Source organism: Mirounga angustirostris, unplaced genomic scaffold, assembly GCF_029215605.1.
Source record: "Mirounga angustirostris isolate CCGP_5_RB_7025 unplaced genomic scaffold, mMirAng1.0.hap1 SCAF_6, whole genome shotgun sequence".
NCBI lineage: Eukaryota > Metazoa > Chordata > Mammalia > Carnivora > Phocidae > Mirounga > Mirounga angustirostris.
In genome coordinates this window covers 14096065-14120423 of record NW_026991714.1, presented here as the reverse complement: position 1 = coordinate 14120423, position 24359 = coordinate 14096065, and the positions used below count along the sequence as shown (strand labels likewise).

Here is a 24359-nt window from a genome sequence, read left to right as displayed (position 1 = left end):
CTGAAATAAATCAATCTTTTAAAAAGAAGTATTTTCATCTTTGAGGCATCAGCTGACATTCTGAAACAACAGACGTCCTACTCAACATGGTTACACATTGTTTTGTGATCATATGATCATATGAGATAAAGAGATATCTGTAAGAATATAAATGTTTTTGCCATCTTTCTCTTGCTCTAACTAGTAATGTATAAAGGTAAAGGTCAGTGAAGTTGAGGAGTCAAAGAACCGTGAGGCTATACTGTTGGGATGGGTCACCCACCTATATGTGAAATCACCCAGAAGTTATCCCAGAGCACATAGTAGAAAGGAAGACTGAACTAAGTGCCAAAGACTATCATGAATATGGGCAAATGGCCAGTGGGTCTGTATATGAGAACCACAAGGAGGGATAAAAGAATGCATATTTAGATCGCAAGAAGGTTGATGAGTACTGGTTTGAAAATGACATTGGGGAACTAAGAAAATGCAAATCTCTCCCTAGTCACTGTGGTACAGGGGAGTACTAAAATGCTTTGTTCAGCAGGCCTGCTTGAAGGGATGTGGTGTTCTAGAGGTGAAGGAAGCTTCAGTCATAATTTAAAAAAGGTAGAGAATATATTTATTGAAAAATTGGGGGGCAAAGAGAAGTTGTTTAGCATAGATGGGAGAAGGGTTCCACAGGGCAAGGTTGAAAAGGTTATAGGCAAGGGATCAGAAGTATTGAGAAAAGGAACAGGGTTGTTGAGGATGAGGATACCATAGAATATGAAGGAGAGCTGGGATTAATTTGGCAGACAATTATTTGGACATGACAATTTGACAAAAAAGCAAATATAGTTATTTGATCCAATTATCTCTTAATGTAGAGAAATTTAAGTCGCTGTGCCTGTTCTTTATTTTCACTAGCACAGTAATAATATGTAGGGCTGAAAGTGAATTAATGGATTAAAAAGTATAAGGGAGGTATTATTTCCTCATATTTTTGAAATGAAGGAAATTAAAGAAAAAGCTCACATAAAAACTTGGGAAATAACCCAGTAGTACACCCCAAAAGCCAGAGACTAGACTGTATCTCATTTTAGACCAGATCAGTTTTTTTATCAAAATATTGTGTTGTCATCTCCCTTCAATTAAATTACTTTCCTTCTAATTGTGTTTGTGGCCAAATTGTGTTACCACCAGAAGAGCTTACGTTTGAGTTGGGAAAAAAAAAAAAGATAACAGGGTTGTGAAGCATAGTGGAATTTTCTGGGCTCCCTACCATTAAGGAGGTCAAAGCAAAATAAGGAAGCAAAAGATAACCTAAAAAAGATAAAATAAAATTTTTATTGAAGGGTAACACAGAAAAGTGCAAAAATACTAAAGACTCAGCTCAATTATCACAAAGTGGCAGGTATAATCTAACCTAATAGGTACTAATTAATAATTTCCATCCAAGAAGTCACAGGTCGACAGAACAAGCCTGTGAGAGCACAGTAGTCTAAAAATGAGGTGGTCTTTGAGATCTGGTCACAAGATTGTAGCCAACCAGATTAAGGCAACATAGCATTTCCCCATGAGGCAGTCGATCCTATACTTTGATAAAACTTAAAATGGCTTCCTCCTGTTTGCTTAAGAAATCTTTCTTCAAAGACTCTTGTGAAATCAGTTTCTTGCAGAGCCTCAGATAACACTGGGAATAAAGTTTGACAAATGCTCCATTCTCTTAGTACACTTTCTTTAACAAAAGAAAATTTTCAATTCTGTTGCCTGTTTCTGTGATGCTAAGTATTTTTCTTTTAGCAACTAATTGTCTTGAAAGTCATCTTTTAAACCCAAACCATGAAATCGTTTTCAAATTAAATCATCTGTAGAAGAACTGAGCAAGAGAAAATAGTAGGTTTCCGAGGGGGAACAATGGTATATAATGGAAGGTTTGGGGTGGGTGGTGGTCATAAAAAATGCTTTACTATTTTTCTTAGGTCATTCAGACTTCACTAGTACGTGTAATAAGCCAGCACAGAACGTATAGAAATGGTGTGTTAAAGGCATCGCAATAGGAAGTTTTCAAATCACTGTGGAACTGGGTGTCCACTCTCACTGCTCTACTCAGAATACCTCTTGATAAGGTCACCCAGGAATCTAATTATAAATCCACAGGACCTCTGGGAGAATCTGCACACTGCTCATCACACCTGTGGTATTGGAGCTTCCTTTGGCCTTGGTGACACTATGGTCAGCCTTCTACTCTTTGATCATTTCTTCTCAGTCTTCTTCAATAGTCTATTCAATAGTGTTCAATGTGTATCTTTACTCTGATATTATATGGGACTATTTATAGTTCTTTAATATCACAGTTATTTAAAGTTTTCTGTTCCTTTGCACATCTTGCTGTTTTGTGGGAATGCCTTCCTTCACCTTACACACTAGGTCCATCCCTTCTCTTCTTTCATACTGCTCAAATACCAGCCATCCTAACCCCACAGAATAGTTTATTCTCAGTATGGCTATATATACATATCAATGCTAATTTCAGTATTTTATAATTATTTATAAACTGGCAATGTTGTGGCTCAAATTGAAAAGCAGGAATCAAAGCCAAATCTGGAGAGAGTGCCAAGGTAGCAGATAGAAGAGGAGAGGAGGTAAATGAAGCTATACTGGGGGGCGGGTAGGGGGGTTGCTATGTGTTAGGGAAAGGAACAGGCCTAGAAAAATTTCCTAAGCAAGAAAATAAGCAACTTTCATCTAGTCCTTGCAGGGATCAGTAGAATAATGACTTGACATTTGCAGAGAAAAAGATAAAGGAATAGTTTAGTGGGGAAGATTTCCCAGAAAGTCTTTTACATAGACTCTTCTCTTAGAAATTCTTTCAAAATGCAATATAGTTAAAGGGAATCCTGACGGGGGGTGGGGTGGGGGGGATGTTCTTTTAGTCCCAAGATTTTCTGAGTCATCATAATATTGCTATATTTTAGAAGACTCAAATCAGTCTCCACTTCTTTTTTCTTTCCTCACATTCAATGAATTACGATGTGATTTGTGCCACAAGAACATAATTTGCTTCTGTGGAGGTCACCTGTCACCTTCTAATTACCTGCCAGTTTGTGCATTCTTTGTCCTCATGCTGTTCTACCTCTCCTGAGCTTCTGACACTGCTGACCTCCTTCGTGAAACGGTCTTCTCCCTTGTGTACAGCTTCTCCTCCCTCACTGTTTGCTCTTTTGAGTGTCCTTCATGGGCATCTCTTCCACTTATTTCTTATATGTACACACTCCTAAGACTGTTCCCTGAATTCCCTCCATGCTCTCCCTCAATGACCCCATCCGTTTTCAGACCTTCAGATATTTTTATTCAGAAAACACTCCAATCACTAACTATGACCTCTTTCCCAATTCCAGACCTACTATTACAACTATACACTAGACCTTTCAACCTGGATTTTTGGGAGCTCAGTTCTAATAACTGCTCCTCTTTCTACCTCCTCTGCCTGGGTTCTAAGCCCAGGTTTTTCTGTTTAAGTCCACATTCTCTTATGTTCTTTTTAATAAATGTTCTTATCAGAGCCTTCTGGTTCTGTTTCTATAGAATGCTCCCAGTCCACGTCATTCTTCTATTTCCACTGTTCTTTCTTCTTACCTTTCAATAAGCAGTCTTCACCTCCTTTATAGACTTTTGGTCTATATCACTTATTCAGATAAGCATGGATTGATTGTCTACTCTGAGCAAGGTATTGAGATAGGCAGTGTTCCATGTTTTTTCACCTCTCTTGTATAGATTCCCAGGAATGGAATTGTTGTGTTACATACTAAGCAGATGTTTAACTGTTTTTGTAGGCTTTTAAAACTTTGAGCAGTTTTGAGTACACAACAAATTTGGTCAGGAAGTTGCTATATATTCTCTATCCCCACACATCATTATTACCCAAAGTCCATAGTTCATGTTAGGGTTCACTCTAGGCGTCTTGTCTTGCTTGCATTATTTCTGAGGAAAAGTTGGATGTAATTCTTGTCTTTGCCTCTCTGTGGGTAAGGTGCTTATCACTTCTGCTTCTTGTAAGATCTTCTTATCTTTGATTCTTAGAAGTTTGAATATGCTATGCCTCTGTATATGTTTGTGTGTTTGTCATTTATTTTACTTGGTGTTCTCTGAGCTTCTTAGATCTGTGGTTTGGTGCCTGATATTAATTTGGGGGAAATCTTCAGTCATTATTACTTCAAATATGTCTTCTGTTCCTTTCTCTCTTCCTTCTTCTGGGTTCCCATTATGTGCATGTTATACCTTTTGTAGTTGTCCTACCTTTCTTGGATATTCTGTTACATATATATATTTAAACATTTATCTATTTTTATTCGAGAGAGAGAGCACAAGGGGTAGGGGCAGAGGGAGAGGAAGAGAGAATCTCAAGCAGACTCCGTGCTGAGCACAGAGCCCAACTTGGGGCTCAGTCTTACAACCCTGAGATCACAACGCAAGCTGAAACCAAGAGTTGGGTGCTTAACCGACTGCGCCACCCAGGCACACCTATTCTTTTACATTTTTATCAGACTTTTTTCTTTGCCTTTCCATTTTGGAATTTTCTGTTGACATATCCTCAGATTCAGAGATTCTTTAATCAGACATGTTCTGTCTACAAATAAATCCATCAAAAGCAGTCTTCATTTATGTTACCATGTTTTTGATCCTTGGCGTTTCTTAGCTTTGCGCAGTGGCAGTATCGTAGCCAATGAGGTTTATCCGAGGTGCGATTATTGCTCATTGATCCTTGGCGTTTCTTTTTGATTCTTAGAATTTCCATGTCTCTGTTTTCATTGCCTACTTGTTCTTGCCTGCTGTCTACTTTATCCACTAGATCCCTTAACATGTTAATAGTTGTTTTAAATTTCTGTTCTGATAATTTCAATATGCCTGCTATATCTGAGTCTGGTTCTGATGCTTGTTCCGTCTCTTTAAATTGTGGTTTTCACCCGTGTTTTCATGGAGTCTGTTTCTGTAGGCCTGCTTCAGACTTCTTCCTGAGTTTACCTTCTAAGGGAGAATGTGAAAATCAACAGATTTCCATTTTATGCAGAATTAAGTGTAATTTGCAGCCTTCTAGAGTTTGGCCCCTATTTATCTTTATAAGCTCATCTCTGACTATAGCCTCATGCTTAAACTGGCCAATGTGATAGTCACTGAACAGCTGTTCTGTGTTTTCCCACAAATATGTTTGTCTTTATTTTTACCCTTCCCTTAGCCTGTAATGTCTTTCTTCCCTTTTTATTACCAAAATTCTACCCACCTTTAGAAGAAAGTCAGATATTTTTTCCACAGTTCTAAAAGGTGTATATACTTTTACTCTAACCTCTCGTGTAAACCTCTTTTACAACAGTAGTTAGTGGATACTTACTACAGGCTGGTTATGTTATTGCCAGTCACAAAATTGCTCTCCTAGCCCTCCCCTCTCCCACCACTGAGAATGGCTTGGTGGGAGTGATCACTTTTCATTCATCTGTACCCACCTTAGATCTAGTAAAGTGTTTCTAAGTTAGTAGATGCTAAATATTTATTGAATTGAATTAGTATATAGAGGATGGTATTTTATTTAAATTTCATTGTTTTAATCAATATTTAATGAAAATATTTTAATATATGATGATAATGTTTAGGATATCAAAATGATTCATAAAAATCATTTGTTAAACTAATGAAGCCAGCTACTTCAGGGATCTCCATTTAACATGACCCCACTCTGTACTTTGACTCAAAACATTTAAAAATTCGACTTCTTCACTGAAGTCACAGAAAAGCATGTGTAGTTAGTAATAGTTTTTTCTTTCTAAATCTTGCTATATAGAGACAAGTTTTATACCAGATATGTTCCTTGTGAATCCCAAATGTTTCCATGAAATCCTTCTTCCTTCTGGGGTACCGTATGTGAGGGTTAACATGGCTGTTGTCTGAAATGCATGTGGAAGCGTAACTGAGGTGGTGTGAAATGACCATGGTTCCTTTTAGTTCTCAGCAAGAGTAATTGAATGTAGAATATCTTACTAAACACTGGACTGTGACAGTGTGTTAACACTCTGACTATCTCCTAACAGCAGGGCAATTATTTGCTGAGTGGGATTTTTATAAATCCCCTGGCACTAGTATGTCCTGGTAATTATGATGAAGTGTGTTGGTCAGTGTTGATTCAGCAGTCCCTACCCTCACAAATACTTCATTCACAGTTCTCTGGCCCACTTTGATTTTCCTCGTTAGTAGAGATCTTCTGCCCTTCTGTGCTGGCTTAGTGTCTAATTTTTAAAATAATTTTGATTAAAGCTTAGATCCTGAACATCTTTTACTCAGCATCCCCTCTTCTTTAGAACTGTGTATCTCTCCCAGTAGTCACAAATTCTGAATCCTGATGCAAGAAAATACTTTCTGATTTTGTTCCTTTATGTGGCAGTCAACTCCCATTTGCTGTGTAATTGTCATTTGCAAAAGTAAAACTTGAATTTTCCCACCTATCCTGTATACTTAGTAGTTCCTCATCCCTGAGTGAGCAGTTACTTTGAAATTACGAGAGATTATTATTTCTCATATGGTAAAATATGAAATGGAAAGACTAATCATTGTGCTTTGGGAATTATAGGTGTACAAAATCATGTTTCAGATTCTTTTTATTTTACAGCACCTTGTTTTAGAAGTAAACCTCAATAACAAAAAGAAGAGGGGAGAATTCGAAGATAGCTTCCCCCAGGCAATTACAAAATGAAGATCTGTGGATGAGTGGAAAATGATCGTAAAAACATTCTCCATGAAATAAAACAGTAGATGCTCCAAATCCATCATCGATTTGTTTTTAAATCAATTGCATTTTTAAAGTACTTTCCCATACAATACTTCTAAGTCCAAAGAATAAAAACTGAGAAGAAAAGAGCAACTGATAGATTGTTAGAAATATGGAATGGTTCAAAATATTAATGTAATGCTAAGGGTGACTGGGTAACAAATGGTACATTTGCTCGTTGCTCAACCTGACATAATTAATATTCCAGGTCATGCTTAAGTTCCCATGATGGAGGGTCTGAAGGGGGGAATTCAAGAAAAATATATATCTATTATATAACTCATTGCCTTTTTTTTTTTCTTTTCCCTTTTGACGAGTCAGAATCATAGCCTTTAAAAAAAATCAGTGCTTTCACACCTCATTTGCCGTATTCACCACTGGGCCACCAGTCAGCAGCCCAGCCTGATGCAAGGAGGTCAGTAAGAAGCTATTAGCAGAGTCCTCTCCCGAGATTTCCTGGGTCTTATTGAGTTGAATGTTAGCATGACAGTACTGCAAATAACTCAGTTGTAGGCTTTTTTTTTTTTTTAAACAGTTAGCACAGATTTCCCCATAGTGTTGGTCACTCTAGAAAATTATTGCTGAAAATGAAGTCCCAAAAGCTAGCTTGGCAGTAGCCCTTCTAAGTTGTGAAAAATGTGAAAACTGAAAAATATGTCATGGTCCCTTAGGATTAACTTTGTCTTTTGTGACTCATAGTAATATTTTTAAAAATCAACAACAAACCATTATTCACAAGTGGCTTACAAATTATAAAATGCAGCATGAGACAATAGTAAGTTAAGGTTGTTTTGTTTACTTAAAGAAGTACTAGCTAAATGCATACTGTATCAATATAAATAAATAGGGTATTTGCTTGCGGTAGGGATTGAGAGAGGGCTGAACTGTTTTCATTGACGTAAGTTAGCAAATGTATTAAATTAATTTCTAAAATAACTGACACCTTGAAGATTTTAAATGATACATTTTAAATTCAATTAAAATATATTTTCTACCTATATTTGATTTAAATTGCAAAGAGAATACACATGAGAAGGTCTCCATATAGGTTGCAAAATATAATTTAAGAAAGCTATCATGTCTACTGATCTATTTGCATTTCCCATCTAGCCTATGTATACATGTGCATGCAAATGTGGAAGGAGACCAAAGAAGATTTCTAATGGGGTAAAGTTAATGGCTGGTAACAGTTATTCAAGTAGATAGATATATTTAACTGATAAATTATAATCTAGTTAAATTGTATGTATTTTACTATTTTAATCTGCAAGGTTGTGGAAATGATTAACAGACTTAAGTCAGCTAGATCATCACTAAATAGAATGGCATACTCCTATCTTTTTCATGGACTATGGAGATTTAGTTATATTTATGTCAGGATAGTCTTTTTAATGTAATATTTGTTGGTTTTCTTCTCATTACAGTTGGTAGATTCTCATCATAGAAATTCACCCTAAAAATCATCTTAAAAATTCTCACCCACTTCAAAATTACACTAAAAACTATTTTAAATAAGTGTCCATACTGTTTTTTATTAACATCATTTAAGCTATTTATGAATCTACGTTGTTTGGTATTTAGTATTATAGTGAGAGAATGGTCAGCATGACATTAAATATGGTTTATACAATTTTCAACACTTCTTTTTCTTATATAAATTATATAGGGAAAAAAATCCCAAAGAAAACCCAGTTCAAAAATATTTTTTTAAGGTATGTAAGTATATTTACATTGGCTTTGTTTTCTCTAATAAAATTCAGTTATAACACAGGAACAGTTGAGTTGAAGGTAACTCAAGTGGATCTTTGATAATTTAGTGCTAGATCACAATGTGTTTGAAAGCACAGCAAAACTGATGTATTAAGAAAGATAAAAAGGGTATAATCTATAATTCTTTGAAAGAAGTTGATAAGATTTTGAAATAAGCCTCAAACATTTTCCTGAGATCTTGATGCGGCTTTGGAAAACAAGAGTACATAGAGGCTTCACAGGTCCTTCTGCAGAGTACATTGTTTCTGAGTGTCTACTATGTGCCCGGGACTCCAGGAGGCCATGGGGCTAAAAAAGTCCCTAAATCAGAGGCCCTGTGCTCCAGCTGCTTGTTTAGGGAAGATTGATACACACAAAGGTAATTATGAAACAATGTGGTAGGTAGGTAGGAGCTCTGACAGAGTTGGCCCCAGGCTCTTAATGTAGCATTAGGGATAGGACACTGAATCTAGCCTCAGTTGGTATTAGAAAAAGGTTAACACTTAATTGAAATATTAGGCTGAATATATAAAATTTTCTTTCTCTCTTTTTTAAAGATTTTATTTATTTATTTATTTATTTATTTATTTGAGAGAGAGCAAGAGCGAGAGAGAACATGAGCAAGGGGGAAGGGGGGGGGGGGGGGAGAGAGAATCAGACTCCCTGCTGAGCAGGGAGCCCGATGTGGGACTCAATCCCAAGACCCTGAGATCATGCCACAAGAAAATATGAAATTTTCTAAGATAGTTTTTCAAAGACAAGGATCTTGGGTAATCATAATACTTTAGAACTGCTGATTCCATCAATAAATATAGTGACCAGAAAAATTTCTGCATATAATGGTGGCATAAGAGAAAAGCACATTTTTGGAAAAATATATGGGTTTAATAATGCATAATCGTTAAAGCAATCAAGTATTTATTGAGTGCATATTTTGTGCCTGAAACTGGTTCAAGCATTGCGTATTTGAGTTTGTGTGAGTGAATGTATGACTTATGGATGTGATTAAATACACATATGCATAGTTAACAGAAAGAATGACTTAAGGTCCTTCTGTAATTTTTTCTAAAATATGGGGTTATATAAAATATGCCATATATGCCAGGTAGAAGCTATAGCTCAGTGATTTTTAACATTTTTGGTCTTTAACTATGAATGATTCTGAAATTGTTGGTCTGGAGTATAGACAAAGTGAGTATTTTGTAATCTCCTTAGATGAATTTAAAGCCAGCCTCTAGTTAAGAACTAGAGTTCTACTTAAAAATAGTCCTTAAACATATGAAAATTTTTATGATACAACTTCGTCTTCCTTTTATTTCATGTGAAAAGTTAAAGTTAAAAATTATGTTCTTTTTCTTTAGATTCCAGGTATATACAATTCACCATTCAGAAAAGATCCTGATCCCTGGGAATTGCGGTTACAAAAGGCAAAGCCCTTAACATACCAAAGGTCTAAGATTAAGCAGAAGCGCTGCATCAGCCTTAGCAATTGGCTAGCTTGTACGAGTGCCCGTTCCTTTCCTCGATCTGAAATTCTGCCACCCATTGGTAGGAAACAATGTCAGGTACTCATTAGTCCTGTATAAGAATTCTGTCAATGATTGTATTCTTGCTGTTTTTTAAAAAAAGTTACTGTTGTTTTGTCTTTGTGACAAGAAAGGAAAATTATTTTTTATGGAATCCAATTTTAAATAATAAACATAAAGTATGTTTAAAATATGTATGAGGGAAGTAATCAAATAATTCTATGGTACTGAATTTTATTATTTCAAATATGAAGTTAACGCTTAAGATTTTTGGCTAGGATCTAGCCTTTTTCTTTAAAAACATTGTTATAATGGTACTTGTTATAACATATTGCTAGAAAAATATGATGTGTTATCAACTTTATTTAACTTCTCATCTGATGATTCATATCTATATACAGTTGTAAACATAATTTAAAAGTATAAGTTGAGAGAATTACAGAGGACCCAAAACAATGCAAGACTCGGGCAGAGACAAAAAAGTCTTCCCTGTGGGTTGCTATAGACCTGGACTGGCAAATGATTTCCTAAGGCTATGGGGTGGAGTGGGATGTGTTGGGTGAAGATCATCACTGTCCCAAAGGCCCCATTGATCATCCCCATCGATATTTAATCTGGAGTAGACAACTGCCACCAAGGGGCATCAACCTAGAATTGGGTTGATTTGGGTTCACATGGCCAGATTCCCAGAACTCCCACCTAGTAGTTCCCTACACAGGCCTTCCTCTGTATATCTTTTGCTATGTAATAAATGACTTGAAAACCTGATGGCTTAAACCAACCCACGTTTCTTCTCTCACAGTTTCTGTGGGTCAGTGTTGCAGGTCCAGCTTAAGTGAGTGCCTCTGACTCAAGATCTGCCATGAAGTTGTGGGCAAGGTGCCAGACAATGCTGTGATTTCATGTGGAAACTCAGCTGTAGGGAAGAGCAGGAGGATGAGGAGATCCCCTTCTAGGGTCACTCATCTGGTTGCTTGTTTTCGTATCTCAGTCCCTCGCTGTGGCCGTCTGTAGAGCTGCCTCACTGGCAGCTGGCTTCCCGCAGGAGAGTGATCTGAGAGAGAGTGAGATACTCCTCAAAGCAAAGCCACAGCCTTTTTATGACCTCATGCCACAAGTGACCTGCCATTCTGCCATTTTTCATTTTTTACAAGTGAGTAAGTCCAGTCCACACAAGGGTTTGAATCCCAGAAAGTAGGATTGTTGGAGGTCATCTTAGAGACTGCTTTTCACACCCCCAACCATTTCATCAGCTTGCTAGAGGACAACCTCATCTGTGCCATAAAGCACTTTCCCACTTTGCTGTAATTATTTGTGATGTTATGTATTCACTTTCTGTAATTGGGTCTTCTCTTCCCTTTATTTGTGCTTTTTTTTTGCTCTCTTAAAATTACTAATTGATAATTAATACTATTTTTAAAAAATACTATTAACTGATGGCTTATACTATATTATAGAAAGAGCTGTAAAAAAAAATCTATACAAGAAAACACAGAAGCTGAGAGTGCTCCCTCTTTCTGAAATAAAGTGGCAGGGAGGGGAGAGTTGAGCAAGGGGACAAAAGAGATAATTTGGAAAATTTTCAGTTTAATTTGGAACATATCTTCAGAGTATGGTTTCATTAATCTTTTCAAAATATAGGTTATACCAATATTCTAATAAAGGCATTTAAAATAGTTTTTAAAACAAATATAAAATAAATTTTATATTCTAAGTAACTGAATTTTTACCATTTGAATTATGCATATTACTATTTCAGTTGATCCAAGTAATGATTTTTGCATGATACCATCAGAATGAGCAATTCAATTTATTATTCTATAAAGAAGATAATTCTAGTAACTCCATTGCTTGTGTATTAAGTGTTCAGTGATTGCTAAGGTGTCAGATATAACGTTGTATATTTGAATACTTAATAATCCATATTTTATTCTATTCAATGAGATAGTTATTGGTAATACATGGAATTCATAGAGTAATTCTGAATGCAACTTCTTAGGAAATGTAAAAATGATATGGTATTGATAAAATATAGGTATGTAAATGTATCTGAATTGGAAACACTCTAGAAGTCATCCAGACCAAACTGCCACACTGTATAATATTCACAACGTTAACCATACACATTTAATACCATTTTATATGAGTTTTATAATACTTATATTTCACATTAACTTTACTGCTTTGCTTTGCTTTTTTATGCTTTTATAATATGGCTTATTTTAAACTAGTTTGTATTCACTCTTCGTCTTTATTAATGTACTTTTCTCAATATAACCCTTTTAGTACCTTACATGGCTTCCCCCCCATAGCATTCTATTTATACATATATGTATTTAGTATTTATGGAATACATATGGAAGACATACATATAGCTATATACAAGGTATATGTGAATAATATATGTGGACAATTTTTATACATATATAATATACATGTAAAAATGGTTATATGTATTTGTATGGAAGGTGTATACCTATATATTTATATAATAAATATAGTAAATAAATACAGTAAGTATATAAATATATGTGGGAAAATATATATATGTGATCGAGGTGTTTCCAACACCAACAGCTAAGTCTCTGATTCTCTGAATACTATTTGGTGTCCAACGATTCAAGCCAGTTCTAACACTAACTACCAGGAGTTGGTGCAGACTCCGCAGCTCAAGGCCCACAAAATTGTTCTTCACTTCACATACTGGTAGCAATTTCTGGGTCTCCTGTACTTCTTACTGAGCTGGCTATAAATTGAGGGGTCCCATGACCCCATCCTAAGGCTTGATAATTTGCTAGAACAGTTCACAGAACTCAGGAAGACAATTTATTTATATTTGCTGCTTTATTATAAAGGATACAAATAAACAGCCAGGTGAAGTGGAACATAGAGTGAGGTCTGAAAGGGTCCAGAGTGCACAGGCTTCTGTTCTCATGGAGCTGGGATGCACCTCTCTCCCAGCACATAGATGTGTGTGCCAGTTGAGAAGCTCATCGAATCTCCTTGTGTAAGAGTTTTTATAAAGCTCAGTCTGGAACTCCATTACCTTTCCCTGGAGATCAGAAGCAGGGGCTGGAAATTTCAACCTTCTAATCATTTGGTCTTTCTGGTGACCAGTTTGATCAAGAGGCTACTAGGGACCCAACCTGAATCACCTCATTAGCATAATCTCAGGTGTAACCTTGTTTATCGATAACAAAGTCACCCCATCACTCAGGAAATTCCAAGCATTTTAGGAGCTCTATGCCAGGAATCAGGGACAAAAACCATCAGATATGTATTTCTTATTATACCACAATAGTATATATATATATATATATATATATATATATGAAGACACATAGAAAATATTACATACATTCATATAATGATATACATGTGTATATATATATATATGGAATATACGTGTATATGGAAGATTTTATATGTGTATATGTGTGTGTACATAGGCAGATATTTGCAGATAGATATACATACATGTGTGTACATACACATATACACTCATAAATTACCTTTATCTAGCATACTACAAAATAATGATCCTTGTTAATTTTCTTTTCCTTTTCTTCTCCCTTTCTTCCTTTTTCTCTCTTCCCTTGTTCTTTTTCTCTTTTCTTCTTTCCCTGTCTCCTTCATTCCTATCCCTGGTCCTCCTCCCATTCTTCTTCAACCCATTGTTTCATCCCATCTTCTTCTCTCTCAGCTTCCTTTGGCTTCCTCTTTTCTCACTTCCTTTTCTTCTTTTTTTCCTTCTTTCCATTCTTGTTTTCACAGAATGGATTTTTAATGTTGTGGTTTTATTGGACTGAACCGCATTTACTATATGTTACCTAATAATATGAAAGGTATATACATCATTAGGGATATCTAAGATTATATATGCTATATTACAGATGGTAATATTTATACTCTGATGGTCTGTCTGTACTTGGGAGGTAAATTTCTCAAGTGTATGAGACAATCCTGGGAGTTTAAAACATAACTTCATTATTATTTCAGCTTTGAGAAAATTTTAAAAAATACAAGATGACTATAAAGTAACATGGGTTGTTAAAAATATAGAAGAACGTAAATATATTTGACCCTCATAATTAGGATTTGTTTGGATGCAAATAAAGTCAGACTTTGGAAAACTATAGCTAAGAGTCAAAGGAGACTTATAGATTCAGGTTGAGCCTAGGCATTATAGGGATTAATATTTGGAAATGAGTACAATGAGCAGTTCCGAAGTTTGAAGCTATGCCCAAAATCTGAGGCCCCATGTCACTCCACATATGATCAGTATTAGTGATCACTTGAGATCTGAAAGGCAGTCTGTCCACAGAAATACAAATTAACAGAAGCTTTGGCATAGGAGAAGTTTGACAGTATATGTTGTTTGCTAACCAGGGAGAAGTTCTGTTGAGCTCAAAGGCAAGACACTTGCCGAAATGTCTTGGACACTTGTCTAAGATATAAATGTATGGACCAGGCACTGATAGATATAGAGAGATGAATGTGATTACGGGAGGATTAGGGTCACAAAAATATTGAACCCATTAGGAAGACTGGGTTTGTTCTTATTCTAAATTTTGCTGCTTGAGTTGGGCTCCTCCTTTTTCATTTCCTAGTCTCTTTGGAAATAGTAAGTTCCAGAACAAGTAGTGGGTTAAGTCTTACAAATGGGTATGTTTTATGTTGATACACCAACAAAGTTTAGAAGGTAGAGTTTGGCCACTTAGAAGACCATTCCTCCTTGTGAATGCTGGTTTCTTCAAAGTCCTAGCTTTGTGCATTTCCTTATATATTTGATTCTGCTGTTGTTCAAAACCTTCTCCAAACTTCTCTTGAAACTAATAATGAAAATAAAGCCAGGGGTATCATTTGTGAATGTTTAGTATGTTCTCAGTACAATGCTAAGAGTGTTACTTACACTGTCTTATACATCTTAAGAGCACTTTTGTGAGATAATTATTATTCCATTTTACATATAAGGAAAAAGGTCTAAAGAAGTAATTTTCCCCTGATAATACAACCATGCATTAATTTTTAAACCATAAAATTTCTCGAAGTAAAACATTAAGAATCTGAAAAAAAATAATAAATCCCCATTTGATTTCTTAATAGTGAACTTGGAATCATGTTACTGTATCTTTAAAAAGTAAAGTTCCAATAAAAATCCATTAACTACTTTCAAATATAGCAATCCTCCTGTCCAGCTGTGAAAAGTACTAGATGATACTTATTTGCCATTTGTGTTATTTACGGTCCATGACTTTTATGGTAACTGGTTCCTATTATTGGTTTCTATTAATGTAAAACATAAGTGAACATAAATGAGGCGTGAATCATTTCTTTTTATTAGCCCCACAGTCTTCAGTCAGTGCTTGCAGTAACTCCCAGCTGTGTCTTGTTAGTGATAACCTATTTAAAGAAGAGATCTTTAAGGATAAGGAATATGATTAGGAATCTTTGTCCATTTTATATCACTTCTGTCTTATACAACAATAGTGGTGGGAAAAAAAGCAGTATGTAATTAATGACATAGTAAAATCCGGAGCCACCTCTGATTTGTATTGTTTAATATGATACTAATTAGACAACCAGTGGATTCTAGTAATTAGTATAAGTAACTACTAATTTAAAGGTAGGATATCTTATAAAACACTTTTTCCTGTTGCAGCTTATGGGCTTTCCTCGGCTATGTATTTGTGTCATTAGATGGTTGCTTTTGTGTCAGAGTTATTATGCAATAGAACTTAGAATTTTTACTAAAGAACACTTAAATTAATTACAATTATGGCTCTCTGTTTTGGGAGGGTTACCAGTTAAATATAGGATGTGGCATTCACTTAAAAGCTTTATTTTAATGAAAAAAAGCTTGCCATCCTATTTCTATTGATAGGAAGACTTTTGAAAGCAATGCTCAGAACCTTTTCTAATATCTTTACTTAAAAAGGGAGAGAATTCTTTTTAAGTTATATCAGAAGAAATATGTTTTTTTTAAAACTAGAAAACAAAGTAACATAACTACAAATTTAACAGTTTTAGCGTAAAAAATCTTTTGATGTAAGTAGGGAAAATTTTGGCTGATTTAAAATATTTTAATATAATCACTTCAACTTGTGTGAGCATTTTTTGAAGATGTGGCATTCTGTGTATTTTCTAATTAAGAGAACAGCTTGTTCTTTAAAAATAATTTGGTAAACTTGGTATACTTTGTAGATATTCAGCATCCTTAATCATCAATAATATGACAAAAAGTCTTCCATGATAAAATATCCCCTCGTTCTTTCTTGTCAGGGACCATTCCGTGATATCACTGAAGTGTTAGAACAGCGCTACAAGCCCTTCGAGCCAACACTGTGGGTAGCAGATCCAACCAGTGAGTTAAAGGCGGCCAGAGAGGAAGTCAGAAGACAGGCATGGATGCGAAATGTAAATGACAATATGTGAGTTCTTAGCTTAAAAAAAAAATAGCTGTAGTATGTGTGGTGCCTTAAGTGACTGAACATTTTGTATTTCCTGATATTGTGGAGAATCTTTTATTTGTGAGAAAAGGTATTCAGAAGCAACCTATTGAGAAGCAACCATTTTTCAATATGCAAATATGCTACATACTTATATATATATATTATATATTATTATATACACATTTATATATAATACACAGACATATGTACACATTTATATAAATGTATACATTTATATTATATAATATATAAATTTATATAATTTTATATTATATAAATAAATGTTATATTATTTATGATATATTATAATGTATAATATATTATAATATAGATGTATTTATATAATATATACACATTTAGAATGTTTTACATTCATATAAATGTGTATATATTATAAATTATATTAATATATAAATTTATATAAATGTGTATATATTATATAAATATAAATGTGTATATATTTATATATAGATGTGCAATTATGTGTAATACATATTTATATATGCATATAAATATATATAAATGTGTATATATATGTGTGTGTATGTAACTACTCAAAGTAAAAGAAAATGAATGGCATTTTAAGGGGATGAGTGACTACTGTCCATGCATATATGAAAATAATTACCTTAATTACCTGGTGAAAGCCTATAATGATTCTAAAATAAGATCCAGTAGAACAAAAACATTTCTCTTAATGTGGACTATATTTAATTGGAAACATTGATATACATTTAATAAATCAGGTGCAATGTAGGAGGTTAGTGTCTTTACTACTGAGGAAGATGACTGAAAAAGATAAAGGAAATTCTAAGAGCATATGCAATTTAAAATTATTTTGTTAGCCTCATTGATTTGGGTCTCAATTCATACATCTTTCTCCAAAGCACTTCCTCTCTCTTAAGGCATTTGTCATCAATATAGTTGTATGTAATTTGTAAACAGACCACTTAAATTCTAGAATGGCTTTTTAAAAGTTATTATTATTGTCCTATAATATATCCTGTAATTAGCAATGTCCACAGTAGCCAAACTGTGGAAAGAGCCAAGATGTCCATCGACAGATGAATGGATAAAGATGTGGTATATATATACAATGGAATATTATGCAGCCATCAAAAGGAATGAGATCTTGCCATTTGCAACGACGTGGATGGAACTGGAGGGTATTATGCTGAGCGAAATAAGTCAAAAAGAGAAAGACATGTATCATATGACCTCACTGATATGAGGAATTCTTAGTCTCAGGAAACAAACTGAGGGTTACTGGAGTGGGGGGTGAGGTGGGAGGGATGGGGTGACTGGGTGATAGACACTGGGGAGGGTATGTGCTCTGGTAAGTGTTGTGAATTGTGCAAGACTTTTGAATCTCAGATCTGTACCTCTGAAACAAATAATGCAATATATGTTAAGAAAAAAAAAAAAAAGAAGAAGATAGCAGGAGGGGAAGAATGAAGGGGGGGAAATCAGAGGGGGAGACGAACCATGAGAGACAATGGACTCTGAAAAACAAACTGAGGGTTCTAGAGGGGAGGGGGGTGGGAGGATGGGTTAGCCTGGTGATGGGTATTAAAGAGGGCACATTCTGCATGGAGCACTGGGTGTTATGCACAAATAATGAATCATGGAACACTACATCTAAAACTAATGATGTAATGTATGGTGATTAACATAACAATAAAAACCCCAAAATATATATATATATATCCTGTAATTATCTTTGTATTGTGTCTTATAATAATTATTTAATAATATAAATATTCTAAATAATAACAAGATAATTATATTCTAATATAAATTACTATAATTTTATAATAATTATATAAAATATTGTTATAAATTATTATATAATAGTCAACATATAAACTTATTTTTACATAATTTATAATATAAACTACTCATCATATTATAAATGTTACATAATGATAATTCCAAAATACATTGCAAAGTATGTTTTGTTATATAAAGAAACTAGAATTACCTCTCATCCAGCACAGTGGATTTTGGATCATTTGACAAGTCAAGAGGGATATATAATGTGCCTTATTTTAATCATGCATTTCTGAAAAGTCTCTTTAAAAATAAAAATTTTCACACAAACTCAGATGAAAGATAAAATTGGCATGCATCTCAAGTAATTTTTAGAAATTTTTTATTTCATAGCAATTACTTGATATGAAATAATTAGCTATAGAGTATTCCTTACCTTCTTTCAATAATTAACAGTCACCCAATGTATGATGAATAAGAAAACAAAAAACATTTATTTCCAATTGGTTTTGGGGAGGTAGATTTGTTTTACCAAAGAGATTATAGAAGATTAATGCTGCTCAGACTTAGTCAAGCAAAATATGCAATTTAGTGATGAATATCTAAAGAGTTATATTACTCAGAATTATTTTTGTTTTCAAAGATGCAAATCTTGTTATTTATGAAATAACAAGATTAATTGCTCAAATAATTGACCACATTAATATTTCTATGGAAATGACTGTTATCAAATATACTGAAGTATCTTTTCGTAGTATCTTCCTTGATAAGCCTGGAAGGATGAGATATCAATATTATCCTCAAAGAAAGGTGCTCCATTTGTACTTTCCATGGAATACTTGTAAATATCTTCAACCTCTATGGATACCATGCGGATGACCTTTTACCCTGAAGCTTTCAGATGGGAAATGCTTCTAAGATTATCAACCAATCAGGAACAAATCCAGCTGGGAATACTCAAGAAATTACTTATAGATTTGAATCTACCATGTTTTGGCAAGGGGGCTAAACAATTGGTTTTAGCAACTAGCCTATGGATAATTCAGTTTTTTTGAGAATTGAAACAGTGATATTTTGTAGCTTCTTCTAAAACCATTTGGTTTTCATATACTGTGTAATGTAATTGTATCTTGTGAGGCAGAAGAAATGTTAGAAATTTAGGTTTTATATCTTTACAGAAACTCTGTGCTCCAGAGGTACTGAGGTGCTTTCATCCTCTTTGTAGCCCATGTTCTCTTCTGCTTCCATTGAGGAATTGTCTAACTCCCATGATTTACTCGATCTGAAATTCACTTAAAAACATAAAAAAGGATTATTTTTACTTTTTAACAAAATGGAAACAACAACACATATTTGTTTTAGATTTTTTCAGAGAGCATTTCAAAGAATATTTTTAGATGTAAAATGGAACCATGCGAGTTGCCCAGATGAAGTGGAGAAAGAAATCATTGTTATTAAGAGGTGGAAGAAGTGGAAGGCCATGCCATCCAAGAGCTATCCAAGTAAATGTCTAACTTACCCATCAGGTGGCAGAGATGGAATGGAGTGAGTGATGATAAGTCAGGTGGTATAGCTGATTTGGGCTTCACTTAAAGTCTCACGAGAGGGGCTGAGGTCCTCTATGTTAATACCTTCTGTTAATTGTAAACATTCTGACTTAGTATAGAGAATATAATTATGCAGACTATAACTGGATCCAAAATGGAATGGACTTAAGACATTGCAGTAGAAGTCAGTGCCAGTCTGTGTTCTGGGAGGCAAAATAATGCTCCCCCCAGCCCCCACCCCAGAGTCTACAACCTCATCTCAGGAACCTGTGAATATGTTGTTACCTTCCATGATGAAGAGGACTTTGCAGATATCATTAAGAATTTAAAGCTGAGGGAGATTATCCTAGATGATCTGGGTGGGCCCACTGTAATCACAAGGGTCCTTTAAAGTGAAAGAGGGAGGCAGAGATTTGACTACATCGAAGGTCAGAGTGATGTGATGTGGGAAAGACAACTCGTCTTTGTTGCCTTTGAGTACAGAGTAAGCAGCTACAACCCAGGAATGCTGTCAGTCTCCAGCAGCTGGGAAAGGTAAAGAAATGAATTCTCCCATAGACTCTCCAGAAGGAGGGGCGCCTGGGTGGCTCAGTCGGTTAAGCACCTGCTTTTGGCTCAGGTCATGGTCTTGGGGTCCTGGGATCGAGCCCCACATCAGACTCCCTGCACAGCGAGGAGTCTGCTACTCCCTCTGCCTCTCCCCCTGCTCATGTTCTCTCTCTCTCCCTCAAATAAGTAAATAAAATCTTAAAAAAAAAAAAAAAAAAAAAAACTCCGGAAGGAATGCAGCCCTGCCAACACCCTGATTTTAGCCCAGCGAGACCCATTTCAGACTTCTGACCTCCAGCACTCTAAGATAATAAATTTGTATTCTTTAAGCCACTAAGTTTGTGGTGGTGGTGTAGCAGCAATAAAAAACTAATCAACTTGTTCTTCAAATTAAGGAACTACCTTGCTAGATCAGACTTTGGTGTTTAATTATAAACCTGAGCTAAACTTGAGGGAAATCCTTGGATTCCTAAAGATTTGAGATTCTTCTGCAGGTTTAAGGTATGGTCACTTAGAGGATTAAAAAAATATGATTGTGGCTTGAGCCTCCCTATGAAGAGAAGTTCATGACTGAATCATAGTGTAAGGATATTATATTTTAAACTTGTATAGGCTTTCATAAGAACCTGCGTACAGACCACTCAAAAGCTGTCTCTACATCTTTTTTGAAAAATAAAAGGTGTTAAGTTTCTGATAGTTATTGTAGGAGAGGCAAAACTTTCCCTCTACCCCCTTAGGGTCTTCAGCTGGGCCTGAGAATTATATTGACATAAGACAGATTAATAGGAAAAAAGCACACACATTTATTAAATATAAGTATTACATGACACAGGAGCCCCATAAGGAAATGAACACCCACCAGTGGCAAGTCCTAAGTGCTTATACATTAGCTTGAACAATGAGAAACAGTTGTAGGAAAATAAAATGTGGGGAGACCAAAGGAAGATAAAAGTTATTTAACAAGTTCTGTTTTACAAAATTCTCTCGGCTTCGACTCCTCATCTCTGGTGACAAGAACATTTCTTTTCTCCTGATATAGGAAAGTCAGCTATCCTATGGGCGTGTTACCTCCTGATTTTAGGGGAAAAAAAGGGGTGGGGGAGTTCAGATCATGTTTCATGTACCTATTATTTTCAAGTGCTTTTAGTTCAAAATAATCCTTTCCCAAAGTGGCATTATTTGGGATGACATGTTCTGTCACCCTCTGTTATTCAGATTAGGTGAAATGGGAGACATCCTATACATATTTAGTAGCAAAGCAGAACTAGCTCTGCCATTTGTTGGCACTGGTGAAAAACTTTCAGCACCTATGAATCTTATGTATCTGCCTTCATTCCCTCAGATTTGCAACCTATCTTAGACAGAAGGCTTGGTAAATAGATTAGTCATTTTTAAACCTTTTAAATATTGCTTCTAATTAAGTATCAGTATCATTTTATAGACAGTTACCATTGGAAAAATGTTATGGGAAAGGTTCAGAAACTAGATCTAAATAGTTTTTACATTAAAAAATGTATATAGACATAAGATCTGGTTATATTTTTCACTAAAGAGTAGTGATAAAGAAATTTAACACATCTCAAAACTTTTTTGACTTTTGGGATTTTCAAACACTTTAGACCTTTATAATTTGCATATTTTCTGAACTGTTATTGTATTATGATAAATAGGGATTATCATGTATTTTCAGATAATGTTTTCTTAACAATTCAACTTTTATTTGTAACTCTTCCATTTATTTTAATTACTAGCACAGTGTGCAACATTTATTAATCAGCAGAGCCTTTTTAAGTTAAAATACTAAATTAGCTAACCCCATTAACACAGACTACTCCAAACAAGCAGTAATAGGAGAGGTAGTTACTGTGCAAATCGTATTAAACATGCGGGTGCTCTAGGGCACAGTTAAGCATGATTACCCTCTTTTGATCCAGTATTCCTCTGCCTCTCCCAGCTAATTTCCACTGGAAATTTACAAAGTGCTGCCTTCATTTTTCCAGCTTAATTTTTCTAATGAAGTTCTGGTACTTTATAACACTGGAGATACAGATAATAAGCCTGTGTATAATTAAGAAGTTCTAGAATTTGTCTACAAAAGAGCCCTTTATTACTTTGGCTCTACAGTGAGAACTGTGCTCTTGTTTTGTTCACTATTTCCCTAAAAAAAAAAAAAAAAAAAAAAAAAAAAAGATTTTTTAAATAAATGACCACAGAATACTAGAATTCTGTTTCTACAGACATCTAAGGCTAAAGAAGTTTAATATTTATAACATCAACATAACAGTGATAATTTGGAATACTTTTAGTGATATCCTGAGAATATTAAATACACTTTTGGTGTATGTAATTGAACAAGACATAAAAAGACACTTGTAGTCTTTTAGTTTGGTATTATCAGATTCTATGCACTCTTCCTAATATAACGCCTTAATATATGCTAGATAAAGTTTTGCCAGTCGACTTTAGGTCAGTTGATGAGGTACATGGAATTACTCTTTTGAAATAAGTCGAGTCATTTTGTGCCATATTCAACATTCTTATATTGGTATGGCATTTATACAGCCTGGATTTTCCTGTTTCAGTTTAGTGTTTAAAAAGTGTGTTGGGGTCGGAAGACACTTGAAGCCTAAACAGAAGTTTGCCAGACAGAGCAAGGAGAGTGGCGAGAGGAGGTAGCCTGGATAAAGCCATCTCTGTGTTACAAAGTGCATAGCTTATGAGGATTTCAGCTTGCCTCCTGAGGTATCTTGTGAAGCTCAGCTCATGGCTTTGGTACCTCATGAAATGGGGCAGAGACGAGTTGGAAAGTCCAGGTGGAGCCAGAGTCTAAAGGGCCATGTGAACGATGATAAAGTATTTGGACTTTACCATATAAAAGGTGGTATAAAACCATCACTGGAGTGAGGGGGTCAGATAGATTAAAAATATCACTCTATACTAGCTCTGTCCATGGTTAAGATTTGGGTGTCAGTGGTGACAAAGACCAGTTAGGGGACCTAAGTTACCATAGTCCCAAGTCTGCGATAAAGAGGACTTGTAGTAGAACAGGGACGTTGGTAGTGGAGGGGAAGAGAAAGGTTGACAGACAGCTTTATAGGTAGAATCCTATAAACCCTAAACCAAATTTAGGGAATAGTCTGATAGGGTGTGGATGGTGTGGTCAAGGGCACAGATACATTTAGAATCACTGTCTTAGAGCTTCCTTAACTGCAAAGGACAAAGATCCATTCAAGGTAACTGAAAAGGGTAAGGGTGTGTTTGAAAAGATAGAGTAAGGACTCTTATAGAAATATGAGGAACCAAAGAGAAATTGGACTAAAGTGACCTTGGGGGCTGCAGGGGCATGGTTTCTCTCTCTAGTGTCATCTCTGCTTTTCTCTGCATTTCTGCCTCTTATCCTCTTTCTGCTGATTAGCTTTATCTGCTAGTAGTTTATTTCTCATAAATCTTCAGCTTACAGTTAGTTATCATGGCTGTTCCAGGCCTGATGCAGTATAACCTTCCAGCTCTAGAACCCACAGCTAGTTCTATTTTTCAGTTCAGATTCCTGAAAGAGAATCTGTTTTGCTCAATTTATAAAATCGAACTAGCCCACGTTAAGTGGTAGGATTGGAACACAATAAATAGTAAATATGTGTTAATGTAATGGATATGTTAAATTAACATATAAATAAAACTAACATATATAAACATAAAACATAACATACAAATGTATATAAATAAATCACAGTTGTGATCTTGGGGAGGGTGTGTTACACTATATCAAATGCAGTGTTTTATGGGAACAGGACCATGAGCAAGTATTTCTTCAGATTGAGGGCTGCCAGGCTGCCAGTCCTTTTAGTGCCTTGACTTGATGGCTTCTGGCTGAGTTGAATTGGCCAGATGGTGATGTCCTTACTTGACTAAGGGAAAAATACAGGCATACCTCAGAAATATTGCAGGTTTGGTTCCAGACCATGCAATAAAGTGAGTATCGCAATAATGC

General features: G+C 35.1%; 1 protein-coding gene and 1 pseudogene across 5 annotated transcripts in view; both read left to right on the top strand.

Annotated features, from left to right (window-relative positions):
* The window catches only part of SPATA17 (spermatogenesis associated 17), a 202460-nt gene that overhangs the window by 81595 nt on the left and 96506 nt on the right, over window positions 1–24359 (top strand). For 4 of the 5 annotated variants that reach the window (XM_064593867.1, XM_064593866.1, XM_064593869.1 and 1 more), the window contains 2 exons: window positions 9889–10092; window positions 16336–16484. In XM_064593867.1, the coding sequence (XP_064449937.1) occupies window positions 9889–10092; window positions 16336–16484 (353 nt within the window). The remainder of the gene's footprint in view (window positions 1–9888; window positions 10093–16335; window positions 16485–24359) is intronic. The other variant, XM_064593868.1, reaches the window with a different exon arrangement.
* On the top strand, window positions 4659–4724 carry LOC123847168 (U4 spliceosomal RNA; annotated as a pseudogene).